Source organism: Hemitrygon akajei, chromosome 6 (assembly GCF_048418815.1).
Source record: "Hemitrygon akajei chromosome 6, sHemAka1.3, whole genome shotgun sequence".
Classification (NCBI taxonomy): domain Eukaryota; kingdom Metazoa; phylum Chordata; class Chondrichthyes; order Myliobatiformes; family Dasyatidae; genus Hemitrygon; species Hemitrygon akajei.
In genome coordinates this window covers 135,616,202-135,643,687 of record NC_133129.1, presented here as the reverse complement: position 1 = coordinate 135,643,687, position 27,486 = coordinate 135,616,202, and the positions used below count along the sequence as shown (strand labels likewise).

General features: G+C 40.3%; 1 protein-coding gene across 1 annotated transcript; it reads left to right on the top strand.

The window, feature by feature from the left end:
• The first annotated feature begins 3,389 nt into the window (after positions 1-3,389).
• On the top strand, positions 3,390-27,414 carry epx (eosinophil peroxidase). Its single transcript, XM_073050059.1, has 14 exons — positions 3,390-3,507; positions 3,601-3,776; positions 5,470-5,602; positions 6,640-6,769; positions 6,876-7,082; positions 7,186-7,546; positions 9,060-9,220; positions 13,377-13,635; positions 14,626-14,796; positions 18,817-19,054; positions 20,855-21,063; positions 23,976-24,140; positions 25,103-25,199; positions 25,403-27,414. Coding segments are annotated over exons 1-14 (2,373 nt in total). The 5' UTR covers positions 3,390-3,505; the 3' UTR covers positions 25,467-27,414.
• The last annotated feature ends 72 nt before the right edge of the window (positions 27,415-27,486 follow it).

Below are 27,486 nucleotides of genomic sequence, written 5' to 3'. Positions count from 1 at the left end.
TGTAGAAAACCACCTGGAAGAACTGCAGAATGAAATTGAACAGGATTTTTCCTCCCTTTCAACACAAGCATATGACTCCTTTCTATGAATTTTCTGCTCAGCCTGAGAACTTGACTTTGAGAGAAGAGGAAGAACTTTGTGAGTTGCACTCTGGTCATTCACTGAAAATGAGATATACTAACCTGCCCCTGGACAAGTTCTGGATTTCTGTGAAAGAAGAGTATCCTGCCATTTATAGGAAAGCCATGAACATTGTATAACAGTTGTCAACTTCTTACATATGTGTGCAAGTTTTTTCTTGTTTATCAAGCATCACGAGCAAGGATAGAAATGGCCTCATTTCAGTTGAAGGTGAAATCTGTGCGTGCTTATCTCAAGTTCGACCCAGAATTGGGAGATCTATTCTGTTTGCCTTATGAGTTTTTAAAATTTATGTAAGAGAAAGAAAGAGTAATTTCAAGAAAGGTAAGCTAAGCTTAATGATCTTTTTTCCCCAAGAAATGTTGGCTAGAACTGAAAAAAAATTATAAAAACTGAATTGAATTCCAAATCTACAATCCACATCAATTAAACGCTGTTTATAAATTTGCTGATGACACAGCTATTGCTGGCAGAATTTCAGATGGTGACGAGGAGGTGTACAAGAGTGAGACAGATCAGTTGGTTGAGTGGTGTGACATCAACAACCTTGCACTCAATGTCACTAAAACCAAAGAATTGATTGTGCGCCTCAGGAAGGGGAAGTCGAGGGAACTTATCAATGGATTGGCAATGGAAAGGGTGGAAGGCAAGTAAAACGACTGAAACAACACTTGTAACAATTTTTCTGAAGTAAGTTTAGGTCAAGTATCACTGCAAACAACGCAGAAGCAAGCGGAGGCAAAGCTGATTTGGAAGATGAGCCACGACGGTATATCGCAAAGCCAAAACGCAACACGTTTAAGATGCTGTCGCAGACTGAGTTAGTATTGCCATTGCTGTTGGAGTGAACAATTTGTGAGAGGAAGAGTTTCGATGCCCATCCATTTAACTGGGGTGCAATGTTGGATCACTCCAACTGCCCCGCTGATCTTGTGAGGTCGAGACCAGCTTCGGGATGTGCGATCCAAGCGTGTCTCTGCGCCGGGGCCCAGGTCCGAGAGGAGGAACTACTCAGTGCTAAACAATTTAAATGCTAGCCCAGTTAGACTGGAAAGCCTGGGTGTGAAGGCAAGGCTTGGGCTGATTCTGCTCGCTCTCCCGTGATGTTCATTCCTTTCTCTGGTGGCTGTCGTTTCTGCGAGTTCGCGGCATTTTTGCCCCACTAATATGATAAAATTGTTGGTCAAGGCTTGGGCCTACTACTGTACCTGCTCCGGGGAATGGATCTAAGGACTCATTCTGGGTCGGGATGTTGTCGTTCACATCTATTGTTTGTGTGATGTGTGTCTTCTCCCTCTTTCTCTGCGCAGTGGCTATGGTCTTTTTTAAAATTGGATTCTTCGGGTTTCTTGCTTTTGCGGCTGCCTGTAAGCAAACGAATCTCAAAGTTTTATGATTTATAATTCTTTGACAATAAATGCTCTTTGATTTGATTTGAATTCCTCCATTGATAACAATTAGAACCAATACAGAGTTTTATAGTACTGTAGTAGAATTAGTAATGTTTTAGTTCGTTCTGTATATCATTCAAATATACAATTTGGTACTCAGTTAAATAGTAGTTTTTTTTAATACCTTTTTTTTTAAAACTACTTCCATGAAATTTCAGCTAATTGGGGCAATCCCTTAAATGGGCCAGAATGTACTGGTCCCAATTAATCAACACCCTGTGTATACATCTTATTGTGATTTTTTTTAAAAAAATTTAAATGATGTACTGCTGCCACGTATCAACTTATTTCAAGATATATGCCAGTGATATTAAACCTGATTCTTATTCTGATCCTGAACCTGTGGCCAAACCATAAGTGCTTTGCAGGATCTGACATGAACAACGTGATAGATATTGCTAATGCACCCTGACCGGATGAACTCTGAACTATTGCTAATAGGAACACAGGGTAAAAGGCTGATGTTGCCCCCTTAAAACACCACATAAACAGTCAGCAGTAAAGATCGAAGTCATTAATCGAAGGTCAGTGTCCTGGCAGATCAGTGCATCGTGGGAGATGGAAGATCTGTGGCTGTGTGCCCAGAGACCCGAGATCTTTGGACACAGAGCTCAGAAAAAGCGACGCAACAGACTTTTAAAATCGTAAACCAGCGAGCTGTTTGTTATGTCTCCCTCTTGCTGTGAAATGGAGACACCTCTTTCTTCCTTATTAGGGAGAGGGGGAGAGAGAGAGAGAGAGAGAGAGAGCCTGTGGTATGTCAAATACCAGGTGAACGAGTAGTCTTTGGGGTACTGCAAATCTGTGTCTTTGCTGTTGCTTTGCTGCACACTCGAGTTCTCAGTAGGGCAGGGGGGTGCCAATGCTTTTTTTCGCTGGTGAGGGGAGGGGAATCGTTGCTCACTTCCCCTTACATGTGGAGGGGGGAAGCTGGTGGGGGGGTACTTTGGGGTTCTAACATTTAACTGTCGTTCATTCTTTGGAGGCACTCGTCTGTTTTCGTGAATGGTTGCGAAGAAAAAGCATTTCAGGGTGTATATTGTATACACTTCTCTGACATTAAATGTACGTTTGAAACCTTTGAAATGTTACATGAACATCTTCTGACGTTTTAAGGGACCACATGTAGCAGACCAAAAAGCTTGCCTACTTAAACCACGCAAAAGCAATTAGGCAAGATGTACTTCGTGTAATTTTCTAGGTTTTATAGCAGGATTTCCATTAAGATTCACCAGTTTGACTTACTGTAATGCCTCAAGATGGTTCCTCGAAGGCAGGGAATTAGCCACCAAAAAACGAGGCATAATGCTCAAAAAGAATTTTCATCCCTTTTGTCTTTAAATGCAACAACTGCGTCACACTGGAGTCAGGACATCTGCTAGCTCCCAAGACGTGAGCTCTGGAGAGTGTTACTATTTTCTTCTTTTCCACTAACTCAGTAGAGACCCAATATCTGTGTCCTCTTCCAGACCATTAACCTCAGTGCTGGTGGCCAAGTAGCACGTCGTCAGCTACTCTGAGCAGGCCGTGTCATCCACAGACATTTCATTCCAACCTCTGTCACTGGAAGAAATTATAAGGCTGTCAGAGAAAAAAATACTGAAGGATGCCCTCAAAAATTCCTTGAAGGAATGTTACCTCCTTGTTGACTCTGAAATAATTCTGGCCCACAGTCACCCAAAATAGAGAAGGAAATTCCGCGATGGTATTGAGAACCTTAAGCTCATATGTGAAAAACACATAAAGATCCTGTGGAAGTTGAGGAAGGAGTGGCCCACTTTACAAGCTGCTACTTTCTGCCCCACCTGTGCAGGTTTTGAAAGAGTCTGCAGTTCCCACATTGGCCTCATTGATGGAGACTAATCTGGGAGAATCACTAAACTAAAGACGTATCCTTTGATGAGTATACTTTCATGTAATTATACATCTTATTTGCCTGCATTTTACAGCTTCCACTGTGAAAATTTTAGTTTGCCGAAGTTAAAGCATCTGCTACTGTTTTTCCCAGGGGGAAAGCAGCCGTGCACAAAGACTCCATTCTTGCAAATGACCTGCTTAGTTTTTTCAAACTTCCTGTGGCTGAGACTCGGAATGCAGTGAGAGCAGCTGAGCTGATGGAAACCACCATTGAACTGATTCGGCAGATGGTTTACACCCAGGAGAAAATATTCAGGAATGCATCAGGTAAACAAAAAATACTTCTATTGACATCTCATATGGATTGTGAAGATGCCTTGTGATACTCTACAAAACAGATATAAAATTCTTGTTGGACAAACTATGGATGAACAATCAAACTATCAATGAATTGTCTGAATGTTAAAAACTTAAGGAAAAATTATAATTTAGATTGACATTAATTGTAAATGAATCTTGGGGGTGTTCACATCAAGTGTGTCTATACTGTGCAGACATCAGAAATGAAGTAACTTCAATTTAATTCAATTCAAGTTTAATTGTCATTCAACCATACATGAATACTCATGAATTCAGCCAAAGGGGGAGGAGGGAAAGGGGGAGGGAAAGGGGGAGGGGAAAGGGGGGAGGGGAAAGGGGGGAGGGGAAAGGGGGGAGGGGAAAGGGGGGAGGGGAAAGGGGGAGGGGAAGGGGGGAGGGGAAAGGGGGGAGGGGAAAGGGGGGAGGGGAAAGGGGGGAGGGGAAAGGGGGGAGGGGAAAGGGGGGAGGGGAAAGGGGGGAGGGGAAAGGGGGAGGGAAAGGGGGAGGGAAAGGGGGGAGGGAAAGGGGGGAGGGAAAGGGGGGAGGGAAAGGGGGGAGGGAAAGGGGGGAGGGAAAGGGGGGAGGGAAAGGGGGGAGGGAAAGGGGGAGAGAAGCACAGTGGGAAGGAGAAGATACAGCAAAGTTGTGCCAAGACACAGAGTCAAGACGGCTTTTCCGATTGAAAGGCAGGGTTTAGTTTGATTCGTTGTACATTCTACATACAGTGATTTGTAGTAGCCCTCCCACATCACTGTCTTTTCTCTCCATTCTCTTTTTTAGTCCCTCTTCTCCTCGGAGACACTTCACTCTCAAAATCAACACTTCCCTTTTATGCAATGTTAAAATAAACTTTTTTTTACATTGTGTTTACCATACTGTTAAAAGTATAATTAACTCTATTTTTATTGCACAGTTAATCACTTGACAGCCTAAATGATAATGTTGCCATGTTAAAATGTTGATAATGATGAATGCAATACAAAATGCAATCTTCCTGTTTGGCCGGTAAGTAAGTAAGTGGTGTCACAGAATTTGCATAGGAAAATGTCACATTTTCATAACACTTATTCCTTAATTTTATCATCTTCCTACTATGTTTTCACAGTAGCAAGTAATTAACTCCTGTGGTTGTAATCTTTTGCATAAAATTTGAATTATATTTACCATAAATATAATCATCCACTTCCACATTGTAGCTTAATCTACCTCCAGAGTAAATATTCTGGTGCTTCAAGGATTAACACTGGGCTCTAACACATTCTATGTCACCTTTGTTTCAATTCCTCTTTGTACCAGGTGACCCAGTCTGCATTGGTGCAATAATCAAAATGAATAATTTGAGACAAAGTCATGAACAGGGTGAAAGCAGCAGAAGCTCTTTTCAGAACTCGCTCATGTGACGTCTGCTAGAAAATGAACTACAGATGTCAGCTGTGGGGCAGGAATGTTGCTCAGCTATGAAAATGCCTCCCAAACCTTACTATCTAACTCCACGTGCAAGGAATGATTTAGTCAAAAGTGGCAACTGGCTTTCTACATAGATCAGCAGTTTAAGGGAAATGAGAAATAAACTAAAACAGAACAATTCAAATATCCCTCTGTTTCTCTGACCAAAATCAGCACTATAGCCTCTGCTTAAAATGGCTTTTTTACCTCTTAGATCTGCTCAGCACACTAGATCTTCAGACGCTGGCCAAAATAACAGGTTGTACCACTCAGCTACAAATGGTCACCTGCTCCAGCTCCTGCCTATTGGACAAATATCGAACTATTTCTGGCATCTGCAATAACAGGTATTTCAACCCCGAGTAACCCTTACTCCAATACAAAAATGAATATTGCTTCCCCTTCGTGGTTTCTTCGCAGAAACGTAATTAAATGAAATGGAGGTAATATTGAAAGGCTGCAGACCTGACAAGATGTAAACTATCTGTTGGATAATGTATTTAGTGAATCCTTCTTACTGGGTTCTTGAAAGAAATCATGATTAGTTCCCCCAAAATCAAAGGTAAATTGGGAGGGAGAAGGAGGAGGAGGAAATGGATAAAGTTTAGATGGAGAAGTAGATGAATCAGCTTGATGTACATTACACTGATCCCTCAGAGAAACCTTCAAATAATTCCACTTGCTGAAAGCTGACCAATATCTTCACCATAGAAACCGTGCAGTGCAACAGGTTTGTCAGCTAATTCTCCAACATGAGCTCACGATCACTGCAGGATCTGAGCTGCGGTGTGTAGGTCTGATTTGTGATTTTTCCATTCTAGACATGAGCATAGACAGCATTATTGTGTCATTGGATTACCTTAATGAAAGTTGATATTTCAATGCTAGCTAATAGCAATATACATACAAGATGATCCACACTAACAGAAATGGTAGCAGCAGAAATAGCTTTTTTTGAAAGATAGGCTGGAAACATCATCACTATTTTCTCTACCCACTATAATAGTCCTCCTCCAAGAGGACCACAACCCTGTCATAGGGTTTGGAGGCTTGTGTGCCTCAATGACCCAAAGAGCTATGTTGGCTGGAGTTGGGACCTTATGCTTTGATACCTGGTAGGGTCACCCATGCCATCCGGGTCAAAGGGTAGAGCAGGACTAAGAGTGGTCACCAGTCCAGCTCAGGGCTAACAACCCTGACTGGTCAAAAAAAAAAATTGTTATGGGAACAGCAACGAAGATTCCTATATCTGTGTGACAGAGATGGAGGAACTTCATTGCGACCTTCAGAGCCAGTGACGTAATAGGCCAACGGATGGACTGTAATAGTCCTGCAAAGCTTGCTGACATACACAAATGAATCGATCTGCTTTCTGTGACTTCAGACAGCACACCCACTGGGGAGCAGCTAATGTCCCATACGTTCGATGGCTTCCTCCAGAGTACGATGATGGGTTTTCAGTTCCAAAAGGATGGCGTGAGACTAAGGAATATAATGGCTTCCAATTACCGCTGGTACGTAGCAGATTTTCCAGGGGTGTGGTGAATGTATGAAGGTGGTTGTGCTCATACTGAAGCAACGAATCTTCTAAATCTTACCAACTCCAATGATAATTTGCAGGCCAGGATGGTGTCTACAGCAATCCTGCACACTGGCAACAGGAACATTTCTCTGGACAGCAATTATGCCCATATTTTGGTGGAATGGGGACAGTGGATTGACCACGATATGGACCTGACGCCACAGAGTGCCAGTACATCCTCCTTCATCGACCGTATTGATTGTTCATCATCCTGCAGTAACAGAAGCCCATGCTTCCCAATACAGGCAAGGATCTGTGCTTTACACAACGCATGCAGATTTTAGTCAACCAACCTTTGGTGCACACTTGACATGATGACTGCGTCTATTTTCTGATTATGCCTTGCAGATCCCAGCTGGTGATCCACGTGCCTGTGAAAGGGAGAAGTGCATGCCGTTCTTCCGCTCAGCCCCAGCATGTGGGAGTGGTGAATCCGGAATCCTCACAGGACAACTCCATCCCAGGGAGCAACTGAACAGCATCACTTCGTTTGTGGATGCCAGCATGGTGTACGGAAGTACAGAGAGCCTGGCATGGAAACTGAGAAATCATACCAGTGGCCTTGGGTATCTGGCCATTAACCAGCAATATTCTGACAATGGCCTGGCCTACTTGCCCTTCATGACCAAAAAGCTTCAGAATCCCTGTGCACTGACAAGAGACCAATCCCACATTGGAAACAAGTCAGACATTCCATGTTTTCTGGCTGGTAAATTTTTAACAGAGAACAAGGACGAATTCAGCATTGGAACATGAAAGAGTTCTGTAGTCACCTGGTGCTATTTGAGGTGTCAGTTAGGATTCCACAATTAGCCATAGTGCAAGAGGGTGTGTGTGTGGGGGGGGGGGGGGGTTAAAAGCAACTCTTTCTGAACATTGAACTTCTACATGGGAGAGTTTTGTCCTCAGATTAGGAGTTCTAAATAAACAAAAGTTCAACATCTATGTATGGGATGCAAAAAGATATCTGGAATTCAGTTTAGTGCAATGCACAGGCATTGCGATCAAAGGCACTTAGGGCCACCAAGCTGAGGATGATTTTCTGGATATTTCCATACGTACGTGAAACAGTCTGGTTCCGTCAGCTGCGTAAGTCTAGGGAAGACAATCTCTGGCCCCACCCAACGTGTGAGATCGAGGCATGAGCCCACCCTGAAACATCTGTGTGGATGCTGCGTGATTTTACCCTGATACAAATAAGTGCCACAAAATAACAGACCGTACTCTGCATACAATTAAAAGATTTAGCTTTATAATTCTTAATTGGACAAAAAGAAAGAACAAAAAAAGAAGAGGGCCCATTTTACTGAAACATTCTATGTGCACAAGTTGGAGCTCACGGTTTCCCCTTCACCAAACCGCCTTCGATCTCACCCTGGGCTTCGTCGAATCACGGCCCCAGTCTGGATCAAATCCTACAACCTCTTCTCTCCGGTGTCTTCTCTCTTCATCTCCTTACCAAAAGCCCAAAGCCCAACCTTAGCGTCCCTCACCGGAGAAAGCTCCCCTTAATCCGACCATCCTAATTGGATGGCGCACAATCTCCCCATCTCTTATCTTCAACAGTAACCCAAACAAGTAGCTTACACAGGACAGCACAGAATGAAATACAGAACAGCATAACAGTAAAAAATATGAACCAGAGCATTACATATATAAAAATGCACAGTATGTGCAAGATTGAATTTAGCTTAAATAGGGAATAGAGTACTTACATTGAACTATGTACCTTTAAAGCATCTTGCATTCAAGTAATAGAAAGAGATAAAAATTAAACGAGCAAGTACCAATTCATTATTACTGAAGAGTAGGTGTAGACAAGATTGGACTTGAGTTTGAATCATTACTCTATGATAATCTTACTGTCAGAAATTATCACTGATAACTCTGTTTTACCAAGTAACCTTTTGTCTATTTGCTTGAAAATTAAGACATACTGAGTTTATAACAATAATTATTACAAATTGTGTTGTGTGTTTAGATAATCTAGTGAGTATTATAGATGGGAATATTGAACACTTCATATCTGAGATTCAGACTGTATGGGTCTCAGTCGAAGTCATGTCCAAGACAGGAACACCAGGAGCTCTAAAACATTTCAATAACCTTTAAGCAGTTCCTCACAAGCCCTTCCAAATTCTGCACCACCAGATAAGGTACACTGAAGTCATGCCAGATTCTACAAGACTGGAAAATTGAAATTCATATCTTTTACTATTCAGGGGATTCCCGAGCAAATGAACATTTAGGGATGCAAGCTCTACACACTATCTTCTTACGTGAACATAACCGGATAGTGTTGGAACTACATCAGCTAAACCCACACTGGAGTGGTGAGATTCTGTACCAGGAGGCACGAAAGATCATGGGAGCCTACCACCAGGTGAGGAAGAATTGCATTCAAGATAGCCCTTTAATTACACCCCTATAGATCAGCTCCTAATCTATAACTATGTGAGGGTCTTCCATGTTTATGTCTGAACTGCACGTCAGCCATGGCCTGGAAGCTGCTTTATTGACTACTTTTCCACCAAGAGCTGATTTACATTTCGTAGCTGCAGGGTGGTGATCTTGAAAAAAAACTTTATTGTAAATATGCTTTCAAGTAATTTGCCAACAAATAAGACTATATATCCATCATTTGAGAAAACTTGTATAAAGCAAAATAAAATGAAGTCACTCCCTTGACCTGTTGTGTAACATTCTGAACCTGAAGCCATAAACAACAACCTGTGGTACTGGAATGGGGTAAGACAATGTTATGCTTCCTTCACAGAGAAGGAAGAGATTTACAGTATATGTCCAAAGAAGTTATGACATTTCACCAGGAAATCCTCAGCCATCGATTTTGAAGCTAATATTATTTCAGAGAATCACATTTAAACATACTGTATAGCCATAAAGGCAGCAAATTACAATGTACCGTAAAAAAGCAAAAGAGATTTGAGAAGAATGTGTTAATTTGGTCATAGTTATATAAAGGATTATTAAATCCATCTTGCATATTTGAACAGACCTACTCTCCTATTGCATGTTCCAAAGTGCTTCCCTGAAAATTCCAAAATTTAATTTTCTAATCATCCAGAAATTATAAAAACTGTAAATGTGAGTGTCTGGAGCTAATCTGCCAACCAAATTCCACAGCCATCTTGTGTTACAAATTATAATGTAGAAACCATAATACTCCCTGTAATTTACATTGAATCATACTTGACATGATTATAAAAAAGAGGATCTTGTGTGGAATCTGCATTTACAATAAGGAAGAAAATAATATGATTATATCACTGCCTCTTCTGTTGAACAAAGAAAAAGTATTCAAGTCTGCAGTTATTTATGAGCTGACATAGCAGGTTAAATGTCACCTCTAGCTGGAGAATGTGGAACAATGGCAGAATTTTAAAATCTTAGAATCAGCCATTTACAACTGAGATATAGTGAAATTTCTTAAATCTCTCAATCTTTCATCTTCAGAGGGCTGTGGATGTTCTGTCATGTTCTGGATTGAAATCAAAAGATTTATGGAAATTCAGAAAAGCAGAGGATATGGGGATTGGGAAGGAAAGTGGATGAAGTGCAGGACTGCCGATGATTTTACTGAAAATTGGCAGATATAGCTCAATGGGCCACACAGACAGCTTCTGCTTCTTATTTTCCTGCAAGTATTTTACTGAACTGGAACATTTAGTTTCTAAAACAGGATACTGTGGTAGATCTCAGAGTCATACAGGATGGAAACAGCCCTTTGACCCACCTGGTCCATGCCCACCAACAGTCAAATAGTCCCATTTGACTTTGCTTGGCCCATCGCTCTCTCAACCTTTCCTATGCATGTACCTATCCAATGTCTTTTAAATAGTGTTAATATAGTAACTCAGCTGCTTCCTCTAGCAATACGTTCCATATATGGTCCACTCTCTGGGTTAAGAAATTGACCGCAAGGTTCCCATTAAATCTGTCCCTTCTCACCCTAAGCCTATTTCCTTGGTTCTTGATTCCCCAATTTTAAGTAAAATATCGTGTACATTCACTGCCTCTTATGATTTCTCATCTCATAGTAAATTAAGAGTAACTCTCTCTTACAGTTTGTACTATTTTCACTCTTCAAAAAAATCTGATCCAATACCACTGGAGAGTGTGTAGTGGAATCTTCCAAAGTTTATGACCTTAACTATTAAAACGGTGCTTCGTGCCATACCCATCTGTGGTCCACTTTCAAATCCACACTGAGACAGTGATCTTATTGATTTTTTCCATTTTGCAATGTGCATCATTGATGGTTTAAGTAAAACAATTTATGGCTGTTGGATTAAGTGCACAACTAACAAAGCTGTCTTTTAAAATCTGCATTCATTCATCAAAAATGTGTGTTTAAAATACAATGCATGAACTAAATGTATTACTTACCAAATCCTAGATTTTTGATCTTTCAGATTCCTTTACTGTTCAGGTTGTTCTGAGCTATGACGCTGCTTGGTTCTTAATAGAGCAACAACCTTCCAATAATGCATTCAATAGCCTATTTCCCTTCCATTAACTTTCCAAGGGAGATTAATTGATAATAATTGAAACTACGGTAGTTAAGTTTCCTTAACTCTGTAGTTAGTGCTGTTCCGTTCTGCACCCTGTGGCGCATCAGGTGGAATTTTTGCCATTTCCGTAGCATTTGCCTGTTTTTTTTTAAAAACGAGACCGAGTTGCTAGCTCGATGTTCAATCTGGATTCAAACTCAGGACCGCTTGCCTCAGTCTGGTGCTGATGCTGCTACAGCACCAGCCGGCTCAACTCTAGCAAAATGGTCAAAGGAATCCATCCACTGAAAGCGATCAATGGTCTAGACTGAACAGAAACACATACAGAAAATGAAAACCTCAAAAAAAGGGCGAAAAAAATCAAGAAAAAGTACCACAGCTCAGGGTAATTACATTTCTTTAGATTAACTCAACATTCAAGCAGAACTTTTATAAATTTTCTAGTCCTCAGGAAACACTTCATAACAGTTATACAACAGATGAAAGTTAATCATCAGGTACATGAATTACTTCAATCAGTGCAGATCAGTCACATTTTCAAATCTAGCCAAATTACAAAGAACTGTGAAGCGAAAAGAAAAAAAAGACATAAGCAGATCCTGGAGGAGCAGCGGAACATAACAGGATCAGGGTTCAGTCTCCCTAAAGACGAGCTAGACCAAAAGAGGTGGAATGAAGGGTAGACAGGTGAAGTTAACATTCACATGGGAAGATCTGCGCCCTGCAGCCCATAGCCACAGGCTCTCCGAAGGCTGATTTCTGCAGGACCTGCTCAGTCTGTGGACAACATGCAAACAAAAAAGTATTGAAAAGACCATAAAACATAGGAGCAGAAGTAGGCTATTCAGCCCATATGACTACACCATTTCATAGTGGCTGATTTATGATCCCTCTCAACCTCATCCGTCTGCCTTCTCCCCATAACCTTTGACAATGGTACCGATGAAGAACCTATCAACTTCCACTTTAAATATACCCAATGACTTGGCACCCACAGTTGACACTGGCAATGAATTCCATAGTTCCATCACCCTCTGGCTCTTAATTCTTCCTCATCTGTCTAAAGGTGTGTCCTATTCTAAGACTGTGCCCTCTGGTCTTAAACTTTCCCACTATTGGAAGCATCCTCTCCACATCCACGCTACCTCAGCCTTTCAATATCCAGTGGGATTCAATGACATTCCCGCCTCATTAACCTAAACTCCAGCGAGTACAGGCATGAGCCAACAAATGCAGCACATATTTTAACCCTTTCATTGCCAGGGTCATTCTCATGAACCTCCTCTGGACCCTCTCCAATGCCAACACATCCTCTCTTAGATAAAGGGCCCAAAACCGCTCACAATACTCCAAATGCAGTCTGACCAAGGCCTTACAAACCCTCCGCCTATGCCAAAGCCTGTTTTGGACATCATTTGACGCCGTCATATACTGTATCCACACCCCACTGCACATCATGTGCACAGCAAACTGAAAACTCACTACGCTACAAGAACCATACAGGTTTAGATTGTGCTACATGAAATAAAATTCTTGGCCAAAGTCTGTAGTGTGGTAGACCTCTGATTTTAAAACATAAGAGAAAAGGAGAAGTGAATTGAAGCCAGGCTCAAGTTTCTAAACACGTATCAATTTTTAGGACCACAGCCTTAGGATTCTGGAAAATAAATAGTACACAAAGTAGCGATCCTTTATTTCAATACAGCAAGGACACGTGGAACAGGGTATGGATTTTCCAATTTAGATAAAAATACAGTGTTCTGCCCAATACATAAATCAATGCCAACAAGATTGTGATTATCAACAATGGAGAACTGAAAATGCAAACTTAAAATGTAAAACTATAGGTAAATATTCATATAAATTAGATATAGGAAAATAATCAACAGCAACTCAACGCGGGTTCAGGCTAGACTTATTTTTTTGAAAAGCTGTTTTGCTTTAACTAGAGTGGGTAAATGGATTTGGAGGAAAATGTGATCAGTATTTCTCTTCCTCTCCACACAGATTATAAACTGGAAGGATTACGTACCCAAGATTCTTGGTCCTGAAGCAACAGAGCAGCACTTACCTCCATACAAGGGCTATGATGAAACCGTTGACCCCCGGATTTCCAATGTGTTTGCTACAGCGGCATTTCGTTTTGCTCATGTTACCATCCATCCGATACTCTTCCGACTGGACGAGAATTACAGAGAGAATCCTACCTACCCCAGCATCTCTCTGCACAAGTCATTTTTCTCTCCCTGGAGAATTATAGAAGAAGGTAAAGAGAACGCTGCACATGTCAAAACATGGTGCGATAAACAAAAACTGAATTCAGCTACCACTGGGCCAGTAAGCAATGATGAGGCTATTAATATTAGTTAAATTACATATTCCTGCCCCTACTACAATGAAATTCCAACATGTATCCAATTGTTGAGAAATCCTGACGGTTCATTTTTCTGGTTCACTCCATTAGTATCAGTCACCAAGTTTAATGTGGCTGCTGAACACAAAGCAATTTGCCTTTTTATTTTACAGCACAAGTTTACTTTTTCACTCCAAAGCTCACCAAGACCCAGCTTTGGCACCCCTTTTAAATTCACCAGATCCCATTTCAAGTACTTCCTTTTACCCAATGGGGTTAACTGGAAAATTTGACTATATGCTACATGTCCCATTAATCTTTCTCCCCTCAGCATAATCTGTTTTTGTCTCAGATTTCTAGCATCTGCAGCTTATTTTAAAACCCATTCATTATAAAGTTTACCATTTTACTATGTAATAAGTCAAAGAAATGAGATAAAAGCGTGCTGGGGCAGAAATAGGAGCAACATTCTGTTGGACTGCCACCCCCAACTCCGAAGTGTGCTGGATTACGCGAGCTTTTCTGTATTTGGTTCCACAGGTGCTGCCAACTTTGTGGCTCTTGACTCAAACTGCTGAGTTTCAACTGGAACCCAGAAGCCAGTGTGGATCAGTGTCACTCCACTACCCAGCCAGCACTCAAACTAATATTTTAGACCAAGAAATATTTCACAACAAAGAGCTGCAAGGAAATTCGCTTTGCCTTGAGCCTTCAAGAACAATGATTAGATCTATTTTGGTTAACATATGTGTATTTTCATTAATATAGGGACTGACCAACTATGATTTACTGATGATGGCAGGCAGACTAAATACTGGCCAACAGTAAAGCTATAATTCCCCACTAATGCTCTCCTGTTACTCGGACCCAGTTCACTGTGTTATATGGTTATGTGTACTACAGGAGGCATTGACCCAATCATTCGAGGTGTTATATTAAACCCAGCCAAGCTTCAGACACAAACACAGATGATGCCGGAAGAGCTGACGGAGAAGCTGTTTAAGCCCAAGGAATCCTTAGCATTGGATCTGGCAGCACTGAACCTGCAACGAGGAAGGGATCATGGGCTACCAAGTGAGTATTCACACTAAAGACATACAGAGGGCTTAAGCTAGTCCATCCCTAATGATATTGTGAAGCCACATCAATGGTCATAATGATGTTTTGAATTATTCAAAGAATACACCAAGCAATTAGAAATGAAAGTGCCTCTAATTACAAAGAGGATATAGTGCAGGCTTAAGCAGCTCTTGGTAAATCGCCGAGGGTTCTAGAGAAGCCAATCCCCCAGGTGCTGTGTGTGTTTGGTCTCATCTCAGGAAAAACAAAGTTGTCTTCAAAGCCGTTCAGCACGATGCGCATGGGTGGAATGAGTTCCAGTTCCTGGGCCAGCACTGGAAAAGGAGAGAGCTGTTACACTGGAACGGGCTTCACTTGAACCATGCTCAGACCTATCCTGAACTATATGGACCAACTTGAACTATCCTGGGATTATAGACAGGGCTTTAACTAATTAGAGAGTATAGGGTTTCAAATGATAGATGGTTTAATAAATCAAAAGGAAATGCAGGAGCAGTGAAACAGGTTTGTGAAGGGGTAAATAAAAATACATGTATGAAAGAAAAGAGCAAACATTATAAACAAATCTGCACATTCAAAATGGAAAGCATAAAACAGTTAAACTTATTTCTCTTCATCTGAATGAAGATCCTCTGTAAGGAGGGTGGCAAGTGTTATTCCTTTGCTCAAGAAAGGTAATAGGGATAATTTTGGGAATCCAGTGAGGAAAACTGTTGGAGAGGATTCTTAGAGATGGGGCTTACTAGCATTTGGAGAAGCACAGTCTGATTAGCAATTGTCAGCGTAGGTTTGTGAGGGGCACGTCATGCTTCACAGGCTTGACTGAATTCTTCGAGGAAGTGACAAAACAAATTGATGAAGGTAGAGCAGCAGATGTGGTCTACAGTATCTGGATTTTAATACGTAGTTCGACAAGGTTCCCCAAGGTAGGCTATTCAGAAAGTCAGGAGGCCTGGGATCCAAGGAAATTTGGCTCCAATCATTCAGGATTGGCTTGCTCACAGAAGGCAAAGGGTGGTAATAAATGGAACATATTCTGCAGGTCTGCTTTAGGACCCACGTTCCTGTGATTTTACTGAATGACTTGCATGAGGAAGTGGAAGGGTGGGTTAGTAAGTATGCAGATGACATGTAGATTGTTGGTTTCATGGATAGCGTAGAAGATTGTCGTAGGTTACAATGGGACATTGAGAGGATGCAGAACTGGGCTGAGAAGTGGTACATGAAGTTCAATCCAAAAAAGTGTGAACTGACTCACTTTGGAAGGTTGAACTTGAAGGCGCAGCACAGGGTTAATGGCAGGATTCTTAGCAGTGTGGAGGGACAGAAGGATCCTGGAGTCCATGTCCGTAGATCCCTCAAATTTGTCCAACAAGTTTACAGTAGAAGGCGTATGGTGTGTTCGCATTTATTAGTTGGGGGATTGCGTTCAAGTGTTGCAAGATAATGTTACAACTCTATAAAACTCTGATTAGATCACTCCTGGAATGTGTTCAGTTTTAGTCACCTCATTATAAAAAGGATGTGGAAACTTTAGAGAGGATCAAAGGAGATTTACCAGGATGCTGCCTCAATTAAAGAGCATGTCTTATGAGGAAGATAAAGCAAGCTAGGGCTTTTCTCTTTCGAGCAAAGGAGGAGGAGAGTTGACTTGATAGAGGTGTACAAGATGATAAGAGGCATAGAGTGGAAAAGCAGTGACTTTTTCCCGGGGCAGAAGTGGCTAATATGAGAGGGCATAATTTTAAGGAGATTGAAGGAAAGTATGGGGGGGGGTCAGAGGCAAGTTTTTTTTTAAACAGAGAGTGATGGATGTACGGAATGCCCTGCCAGGATGGTGGTGAGGCAAGTACACTGGGGACATCTACAAGGCTCTTTAGATAGGCACATGAATGAAAGAAAAGTGAAGGACTATGTGGGAGGGATTGTTAGATTGATCTTTGAGTGGGTCAAATCTGCAGAAGGGCCTGTACCATGCTGTACCGTTCTATATTCTATGACTATGAGGCACTTGTAACCAATAGTTGAATCGATAGCACGAATAGAAGCTAGCTAACGTGACAATGTAGTAGCTGAGTGACCAGAATCCGTAGTCCAGATTATTCAGTGTTCCAAAATAACAGGCAAAAAAGGAAAAGGAGATGGGATATCATTGTGATTCGAGGAAGTTATCAGTATCATAATGAGTAACGAGAAGGGTGCAGCAGATTCTGATGAGGCAATCAGTTTGTGAGGAAATTTTAAAAAATAGCAATGGGTGGAGCTGGTCTGTAAGCCCCAGTGTTTTGATCTGCAGTGGCACAAAGCAAAAATGGGAACATAATATTGAATATGAATAAATGAGGAACTGCAATTATTATGGGTGATTTTAATCTACTTATTGATTGGCCAGTCAATTTGGCAAGAGTACTGTGTGGGAGAAATTTTTGCAGTGCATCAAGGACTGTTCCTTTGTGCAAGTGAACCTACCTGAGAGCAGGATACTTTTGAATTGATCTTTTTTTAATTAGCTAGGGTAATTAAGAAATCTTGTACTTGAGGATCATCAAAAGAGTAGTGACCACAATATGGTGGAATTCCAAGTAGAGTTTGAGAGTAAAATCTTGGTTCCACAACCTGTGTCCTCAACCTAAATAAAGGCAAAAGCAAAGCTATTAAGAAAGAATTGACAAGCTTGGACGAGGAAGAATTGTCAAGATCGTACGAGGAAGAAGGTTAAAGAAGTTCAATAGATAAGTACAGGCAGATGTCAGCAGAAAATTATCATAATTAGCAAGAGGATTCTGAGGAACATGTTGGTTGATAACCATCAGTAGTTAAGAAAAATATTGGGTCAAAACTAGAGCACACTGAGTTAGTTGTATAAGGTAATCCATGCAAGGTAAAAAAGCATTTTCGATTGACTTACATATAAATATCTTCTCAGAGAGTGGTGGATCTTTGGAATTTTTTTTACTCTAGAGGGTTGTAGAGCTAGATTATTGGAAGTATTTAAAACAGGATATAGATACATTGTTGAAAGATTTGGGGGCTGCATGGCACAGTAATCAAGGCCTGGGGTAGATCAGTCGATCACAGTGAGAGATAGGGTAGGCTTGAGGCTCATATGGCATCGCTCTGCTCCAATTTTGTGTGTGTGCTCCTGTATGTTAGAGCTTATCACATCGATTCCCAAGATAAAACATTGAAAATCTGTAATTTCTAAATTGAGAATTGATCTCAATTAAATATACAAAATTAAAGGAACTTGCAAGTGTGATTTCCAAGAGCTTTTCCCCTCTCGATGATGGGCATTCAACTGAAATTCATAGTCTTGGAGAAGATGATACCAAATCAAAAGCTGAGTCACAAAGGTGAATTAAAGGGAGAGTTTTTAAAACAACACAAGGATGTGAAGAGTCAGAAGTGTTCAGGAAGAGAGTTCCATAGCTAGCTGAAAACATGAACAGCAGTGTTGGGGAAGGGAGTGTTACAAAACATTTATATTTAGTAATTAATAAAAGTAAAATTAAAAATTAGTTTACTGATGCGTCTTGTTCTCAGCCTCACTGGGACTATAAAGCTCCTCCGGTGTCATGGTACAAAGCACTCCTGCAAGTTTGTGTTGCTGGGTGCCACGTTACACCCTAGGTCCACCTATCAGTTTCATAATGAGTAGTGAGAAGGGTGCAGTGGATTGTGATGTGGAAACCAGTTTGTGAGGAAATTTAAAAAATAGCAATGAGAACAAGAAATTTGCAGCTGAATTCTCAAAGAGGTAGTTTTGAGGCATAGAATATTGTGCAGTTACTGATTGAAGCAAAGTCCATCTCAGTTTTCAACAACAGATTTGATGTTTGTTGAAGGAAAAGATCAAGGAGAAATGGGAACAGTGGGCATAGCTAGTTTGGACAGCTGCTCAAGAAAGATTTTCCAACATTTTGACTGATGGAAGGAAACAAGGCAAATTGTAACTACAGTAATATCCAAAGCTGTACATAAATGTAGCTTGATAATCTTTTCTTTCTTGTGTAGATTATAACGTTTGGAGGCGGTTCTGTGGACTGCAGGAAGCCAGGAACATCTCTGAATTAACGCAGATCTTTAACAGCACGTACTTAGCGAGAAAGCTCCTGTCAGTGTACAAGACACCTGAAAATATAGATGTGTGGATTGGTGCAATAGCAGAGCCACTACTACCTACAGCTCGTGTTGGGGAGCTCTTGGCTTGTCTTCTTGGAAAACAGTTCCAAGTTCTGAGAGATGGAGATCGGTGTGTATGCAAATTTGCTGCCCATGGACTTGACTGCTTCCTGATGATTTGATATTAGGGAATCATGAATTATATTTCCTGTGTAGGTGGTGCTGTTTATTTATTAGTGTTGTTTTACGACCTGCCATGAACAATAGGCAACACACACAAAATACTGGAGGAACTGTGCAGGCCAGGCAGCATCTATGAAAAAGAGCACAGTTGACGTTTCAGGCTGAGACCCTTCAGCAGGACTGGAGAGAAAAAAAATGACGAGTTAGAAGGAGCAGGGTGGGGAGGAAGAAACACAGGGTGGTAGGTGAAACTGGGAGGGGTGAAGTAAAGAGCTGGGAAGTTGATTGGTGAAAGAGATACAAGGCTGGAGAAGGGGGAATCTAATAGGAGAGGACGGAAGTCCATGGAAGAAAGAAAAAGGGGGAGGAGCACCAGAGGGAGGTGATGGGCAGGCAAGGAGATAAGTTGAGAGGAAAGGGGAGAGGGGAATGGTGAAGGGAGGGGGCATTACCACAAGTTCGAGAAGTCAATGTTCATGCCATCAGGTTGGAGGCTACCCAAACAAAATACAAGGTGTTGCTCCTCCAACCATTTTGAGAGTAGAGGCGGCCATGAACTGACCTGTCGAAATGGGAAGTGGAATTAAAATGGGTGGCCACTGGGTGGCATATTGACACAGCTAGTAGAGTTATTGGCTCACAGCTCCAGTGACTCAGGTTTAGTTAGCCCTGATCTCCGGTGCTATCCATGTAGAATTTCCATATTTTCTCCTTGAATACATGGGTTTCCAGTGGGTACTCTGGTTTCCCTCTCAAACCCTAGTTTACAGGTGATTGGTAGAGTCTGAGAGGTGTTGATGGGAACGTGGGGACTATGTGCACTAAAATGTCTGTTTCCATGATGCATGACTATGACTTTGTGAGGGGAATCCATACTACAAATTAAGTTCCTATAATTGGCCCAGAATGCACACAACTTTCTTGAAAATCAGGTAGCTAACACTAACTTGCTACATTAGAATGTGAAGTTTTGGAAGAAATTAACGTGGATAGATAGGACCCAAAGGTTTGGGATCTACAATTCTGCTCATGAGCACGGTCAGATTTGAATAAGATAAAATTCTATGCAGTACATTGATATCCTTTCACGTCCGTTTCAACCAGTTGCCACTGTGGCTGCAATGCCAACTTAGTGTTTAGGAATTTAGCATGGACTAGAATGTAACCCTTTAGTATACATTCACAGTTCCAGTTCACCATAGTGTGGCAAGGCAGGCTTCAATCAGCCTGCTACAATCAAATAAAAATCTCAGGTAAAATCATGATACCAGCATACTTTTGCACATATTTTTAAAACACTTGCTGTTTCCTTTGCCAGATTTCACCAACTTTCTTGAGCTGCTGATTCTTGTGGTATATTGTCCTTAAATCCCCTGACATCTTGTATTTGGGCCATCTTTAATCCATTTGCAGAAGTAATGAATGTTAGCAAGTTATAACAAGATGGGTTGGATAAAACTGAAACACAAATTGTTTTTATCTAATTTCTACTTACAGACAACACAAAGCAGTTGTCTTACTGGAGTAGAGGTACTCAAGTTGATACCGGCATTAGCAACCGAACAGATCAAATAACTCAGCAAAATGTAGGAATCAAAACTAGGACCAAGATAATACAGATTACTAAAGTATGTGGAGAGAGGGATGTTTTTTTACCCCACAACTGAGCACAGCAAGATCAATACCATATCAGGCAAAATGCATTAGTCAATTCCTAGTTGTGACTCTTGTTTTCTTTTTGCAAAAGGTTTTGGTGGGAAAATGAAGGCGTGTTTACCAGCCAGCAGAGAGAAGAGTTGAGTAAAGTCACTCTATCCAGAATCTTATGTGACAACACCAGGATTCAGAGAATCCCCAAGGATGTGTTTTCACGGAACCAATATCCCAATGACTTTGTACTTTGTAACAGCTCTGCAATTCCCTCACTCAGTTTGGCTCCTTGGAAAGAGGCCACAGGTGGGTTGCCATTAACTAATTCTAAAAAGGAATATTTAGATGAGGTACAGTAAGAATGGGGAGGGGAGGGTGGGATCAGCATGGAAAATGGTGGAACCGGCAGGAGTGTTAATAGACATTTTCAATCTCTCGCTTCAGCAGTCTGAGGTACTCACCTGCTTCAATTAGGCCTCAATCATGCTGGTGGCCAAGAACATGGCAACCTGTCTCAATGACTTTTGTCCAGTAGCACTGACATCCACTTTTTTGAAGTTCTTTGAGAAGCTGGGGATGAAAACACATTAACTCCTGCTTGAGGAGTGACCTGGATCCACTCTCATTTGCTACTATCACAACAGGTCAACAGCAGATGACATTTCATTCACTCTTTACTCAATTCTGGAACATCTGGACAATGAAGACACATGACAGGATGTTCTCCAATCAGCATTCAACACCAATATCCCCCTAAAACTAATCAGTAAGCTCTAATATTTAGGCCTTGATACATCCCTGTGCAACTAGATCTTCCATTTTCTTACTTGCAGGCCTCAGTCAGATCGGCAATGACATCTCTTCCCCAGTCACCATCAGCATCACTGCACAGCAAGTCCGTTTGCTTAGCCCCCTATTCTACTCACATTATACCAGCAATTGTGTGGCTAAGTACAGCTTCAATGCCATATTTAAGTTTGCCAAATCTAAGAGGATGACAAACCAGCATATAGGAGGGAGATTGAAAATCTGTTTGAATAATGCCACAACCACCATCTCTCACTTAACATTAGCAAAACGAAGGAGCTGATTATGGACAACTGAAGAAGAACCCGGAGGTCCATGAGCCATTCGTCATTGGGCAATCAGAGGTGGAGAGGGTCAGTAACTGTAAACTCCTTGGCGTTACCATATGAGAGGCTCTGTCCTGCGCCAGCAAGTGCATGGCACAAAGGCAGCATGACAATGGCTCTATTTTGTTATAAGCTTTTTAGATTTGGCATGCCATCTAAGACTTTGAGAAACTTCTATAGATGCATTGTGGAGTGAATCGTAACTGATTGTGTCATGGCTGGTATGGAACTTCAAGCCCAGGAATGGAAAAATGTACAAATGGTCGATACAGCCCAGTCCATTACAAGCAAAGCCCTCCCCATCACTGAGCATATTTACAAGGAGTGCTGCCACAAGAAAGTAGCATCCATCATCAAGGCTATGCTGTCCTCTCGCTACCGTTGGGCAGCAGGTACGGGAGCCTTAAGCGCCACACCACCATGTTCAGGAAATTATTATCCTACAAACAGCAGACTCTCGGGAGGAGCAAGGATGACTTTAAAGACTCTACAATCCATGCTCTTATTTATTTATGAATTTGTATAATTGTCTTCTTTTGCAAATTGATTGTCATTATTTATGTTTAGTTTTTCATCAATTCTATTGTATTTCTTTGTCTTCCTGTATGAAGGTGAATCTCAAGGTAGTATATGGTGATTATACACACACTTCGATAATAAATTCACTTTGACTTTGGATAAAATTAATCATAGATAAAATTGGGGCTGTTTAAGAAGCTGAGAGAGTACAAGCCAAAGGCCAGAATGGATGTAGATTAGGGTCTGAGATGAGAACGAGACAATGTGTGGAATAACAGCTTGAGTTCTGAATTTGGTTCCAAATTATGAACACCCATTGACCAAAATATAATTGGTAAGTACATACTAAGTAGAATAGAATAATCATTATTTTATCTTAAAAGTACTTGTGCACAATAGCACCATTCACGGTGACAGCTTTGGAGAAAAAAAATACTAATGTTATATGTTCTTTATTATGTATTCCTGAATATTCACAAAAATGAGGTTACTTTTTTTTTTACAAAGTAAAATAACTGGAACCAATTGCTAGTTTATATAAAAAGATGATTACTTTTAAAAAATTCCCTCAGAGTTCGCAACATCCCCTCTTCCCACCCTTGATATTCATCAGCAATAAATGTTTATACCTCAGTCAGACCTCACAGTAGATTGGATCACCTTACATCAATAGCAGTCTTTTTAACAAAGCAAAGCCACATGGTGTACATTCCGAGGCTAATTTCCAAGTTTGTTTGGCAAGTGTAACACCTCAACAGCTGGGAAAATACATGAAAAACATTCAAGCATCATTGTGAATATTTCACCCATTTTTCATTTTTTTCCTCTCAGATTAATACCAGTCTTGGTCTAAACCACAAAATAGGTGATGCAATACTGGCTACTCAAAGCACTCATTGGCCAGAATTCAGTACCATTGACTTTACATTGATTACACAACTGAAAATAAGCTCTACATTAATGCTTTAAAACAGATATGAATGTTTTAATTTTTAAAAACTATTTCTTTCCTTGCATTTGTGTCTGTCACATTTCTACCCTTTTTGAATCCAGAGCAATTGTTGACAATAATTTACAGAATCCTGAAAGATATCAGTGAAGAGAGCCTCACGCAGTTCCATCCAACGTGTATATTCCGCAGAAGGCATTTAAAATGTCACCAAACTCCTTTAACTTTAGGTTGCTGAGATGAGTTAGAGCAACCCGATCTCAGTGCTCAGTATTAGAGAACTTTGCTGATACCCACAGCTCTGTAGTATCACAGCTGCGGTATTTACCAACTGTGATATTGTTTGTGGGAAATTATACACACTAATCAAAAGCAAGCTTATAAACAACCTCAATTCTTAGAGACGACTACAATTATTATGATCTACTAAACTTATAAATCCAACAAAATTCATTGTTACAGTTTGGTGAACTAGTCAAATGATTTATTCCAACCGTAACGAAAGGAATTCCAATAATATAACACTGATCTATCTTGTTCTGATTTTGTTCACCACAGTATCCAAATTGTTAGCATTTCAGTAGCTTGATGAAGTTGTTTTTGACTATTTTTCACAGAAACTGCTTGTGGGCAAGTCCCCATGGTGGAAAACGCACATTTCTTCTTCTGCAAAACATCATTCCATTTTGAATGCAATGCTGGATTTAACCTTGCTGGGCCTCCATCTATAACCTGCAATCCTTTGACTGGAACATGGAGTTCTGCAGCACCCAAATGTAAAGGTATCATGGAGTTCTTCCTCCTATCCTTTTTAAATCTGAACACTCACACAGCACAACTACAAACACATACCATGATTTGTGAGAATAGCTGGTAGACTGTGACTGCCAATGTTATGATTCTGAAATTGCACTCCACCCAATTGGAACTAACTTAATTAAAAAATAACCCTTTTTGATTCACAGCCCATTTAACAGTCGTAGTATGTTGAGCCTGAGAGACTGGATAATGATTATCTGACATTAGAAAACTTTAAAAGAAAAATATTTAAATATCCTGAAGAACCATGGTCCGATGCACAGGGTACTACAGAGGATGAAAAGAGTAGGGGCAGAGTAGGTTTAAGTAACACCAAACTTGTACATTTTAGGAAATAAAGGATAATGGAATTTCACACTGATGTCTCAGTTAAAAAAAAATTTTAATTATAAAACACTATAGTGAAGATTGTAGCAGTGAGGGTTTAATAGAATTGACTAGATCAACTTTAGCCAGAGTGCCAAGTGCATGATTAACCTTTGCCGAGCCATAAACCCCTCGCCATTACAGAAACAATCTTCAACAGTTCCATTCACTCCAATTTGTCTTTACAAAACAGCTGAAAACTGAATAGAGAAAAACATAAAGCACAATAATTTGCTGAAGATTTGGGCTGTGAAATACTCTTGTTTCTCACCAAACTCTTCCAGTACATTCAGGTTACCCCAACATTGTGAAACATTTGTGAAGCATGTCTCTTCCACAAAATTGAGGTTTAATTAAACTAAATACAACTCCAATAAACTCCTCTCAATTATGGTAAATGAGAAGAATGTATCACAGATATTGCTAAGTGGCAATTAATTGGTAAAGAAAAACTTCATTTGATCAAGTATCATCAAGGTGCTTTAATAAAATTGATTTCCTGCAGTTACTGGCATACAAATACTTCATAACACATTTATTTCTGAAATCTTCAATATAGAAAACAACTCAAAGAGCTCCAGCCTTCTCGTCACGATGCTTGGAACTGTCTGTGGCTGTGTTTTCATTATCCTACTGACAGTGACTGGTTTTCAGAGGTAATAATCCATTCATTAATAATCAATATATTAACAGAGTCATAGAGTAATACAGCACAGAAACAACCATGAGCTCTGAACCTTTTCTATCTATATACTTAGTCAAATACCTTTCAATGTGAATAGCTGGCATGCTCAATTGTGAACTGGTTAAAAATGTTCAAAGTTTTTTTTAAAATCTAGATATGTTCTTTTTAATCTAGATATCAAAGAAGACACAAAGACATGAATGAAACCATAATCAAATGTGGATTGTGTGTTAAATAATTTTCATCAAAAATGATATCTTGCAAGATAACAGCATTGAACGTACACAGATGATATTCATAACCTAAGTCGCAGCAACTCCATTGTCTAGGTTTCGTCATTCTCTACAAAAGCCTCCATTCATTGAATCCCCATCTTTTTGAAGATGCTCAAACATGCAGACTAGATGGCATGAAAGCATTTTCCCCCTTCTAATTTCATATACTAATCTTTGAATGAGAGTCAATGATCCCAATCCAACTCTTCCTCCACATTTTCTCTCCTCTACCTCTCTAGGATATGCCTTGAGGATGAAACCTTTGTGAAGTTCCCTACCACAAATAACCATGGATCACTTCTGGCCACGAGTTTAATGATCGTGACAAGAATTCAGATTTTGAATCCTACAGTGATCTTTCAGTTTTCTAAAGAATTACACCATCTTCAAAGCATGGGTCAATATTGTGATGTACCCCAAATTTCAGCTCAACTGATGTTTAATAATTTCAACACCGTCTAGAACAAAGAACACCAAGTAACTGGCACTTAACTCTTCTTAAACTGCCATTGTGCAGAAAAATATGCAAGCTACAACATAAACTTTGGCACCTTGTCAGGATTTCTTTGACTTCCTCAAATCCACATAAAAACAACTGCGCTATGGTAACACCAAGTTCCTAATTACATTCATACACTGTCCAGACTTTGAACTGTATCATTCTTTCATTGACAGTGTCTAAATACTGAAATTCCCTATGTGATAACACAGTTGAACTACAAGCACAAGCTCTGCAGCGATGCAAAGATATGGCTTAAAGCAGTCTCAAGAGTACCTAGGAATTGGCAATGCATGCTGGAAGTTCCAGCAATTCCCACATCTCCTAAATGTAAAAAGATGATCAGCTATGCTTGTGCAGCTATTGACCAATACACGTAGAACATGTCCTTGTTTCTGCTTCTGTAAAATGCAGCGACTCCACTGTACTGGAATTTCTCTGTCTTTCAGTAAAGTGGTCAGGACTTCCCTTTCTCTAAAAAAATTGTTTGTTTGCTGCAAAATGCATTGGAGTAAGAAGTATAAACACGAGAAAGTCTGCAGATGCTGGAAATCCAACGCAATGCACACATAAACAATGCTGGAGGAACTCAGCAGGTCAGGCAGCATCTATGGAAATGAATGAACAGTCACATTTTTTTCAGTAAAGTATGCTTGTATTACAAGAAGCCTATTGTTTCTGTGAAATGTGTTCAGTTTTGAAGAAATTTATTTCTCTCTCTGTAAAGAGACCTTGAACATTTATTTCTGTAGCTGAAAAATGCACAACAAAATCTTAGCAATCACTGCAATTCTCAGTTACAGCTTTACACTCATACTCATGAAGTGAACAGATACTTCAATTACCTTCTTATTTTGTAAGCATCCCTGCAGGCAGAAAAAAAGGAGTCCATTTTAAACTTCTTAAATAATACCACATAAAATACACAAGGCTTTTTAAAGGTGAACACGCATACAGCTAGTAACTACAAAAGGCAAATCACACAACAACGTTGCTCGGTTTATATCGACAAAATTGCTCCCAGTTGTGTGTTCATCACCTCAACTCTTTACTCCTCATTGCTGTGAGTCACCTCAAAACACCGCCTTGAGCAATATCTTAATTGAGTTCAGTTAATTATCACACACAAAGAATGATACACTGGTTGAATTATTTCATGTTAATAGGGACTTAATAATTATGATTCCAATTTCCATGTAAGCAGCTTGACAATTATTCTTCCTAATGTCACTCCATCATTAGCATTTGTAGAAGAGCAATGAGATCAGTTTTACATTTGAGCTCGGCCCACAGCAATGCACAGAACTAAATAAACTGAGCTCATCTCAAACACCTTGTCATTTTACAATTAAATTTAGGTTTGGGAGACCATTATATAACTTCTTGTATATGTGATTGCTTCATATTTGTACTGGCTGAAACTGAATTTTGAATAAAGTTCAGTATTGTTCTCATTCTTTCAGCAAAGCTACTGTTTGAACAGT

What these genes read in the sequence shown, in the direction of transcription:
- epx (XM_073050059.1), top strand. An exon ending in TCTGGCATCTGCAATAACAG is followed by an intron (nt 5,603 to 6,639) that starts GTATTTCAACCC and finishes CTGTGACTTCAG; the next exon opens with ACAGCACACCCACTGGGGAG. An exon ending in GTTCTGAGAGATGGAGATCG is followed by an intron (nt 19,055 to 20,854) that starts GTGTGTATGCAA and finishes TTTTTGCAAAAG; the next exon opens with GTTTTGGTGGGAAAATGAAG.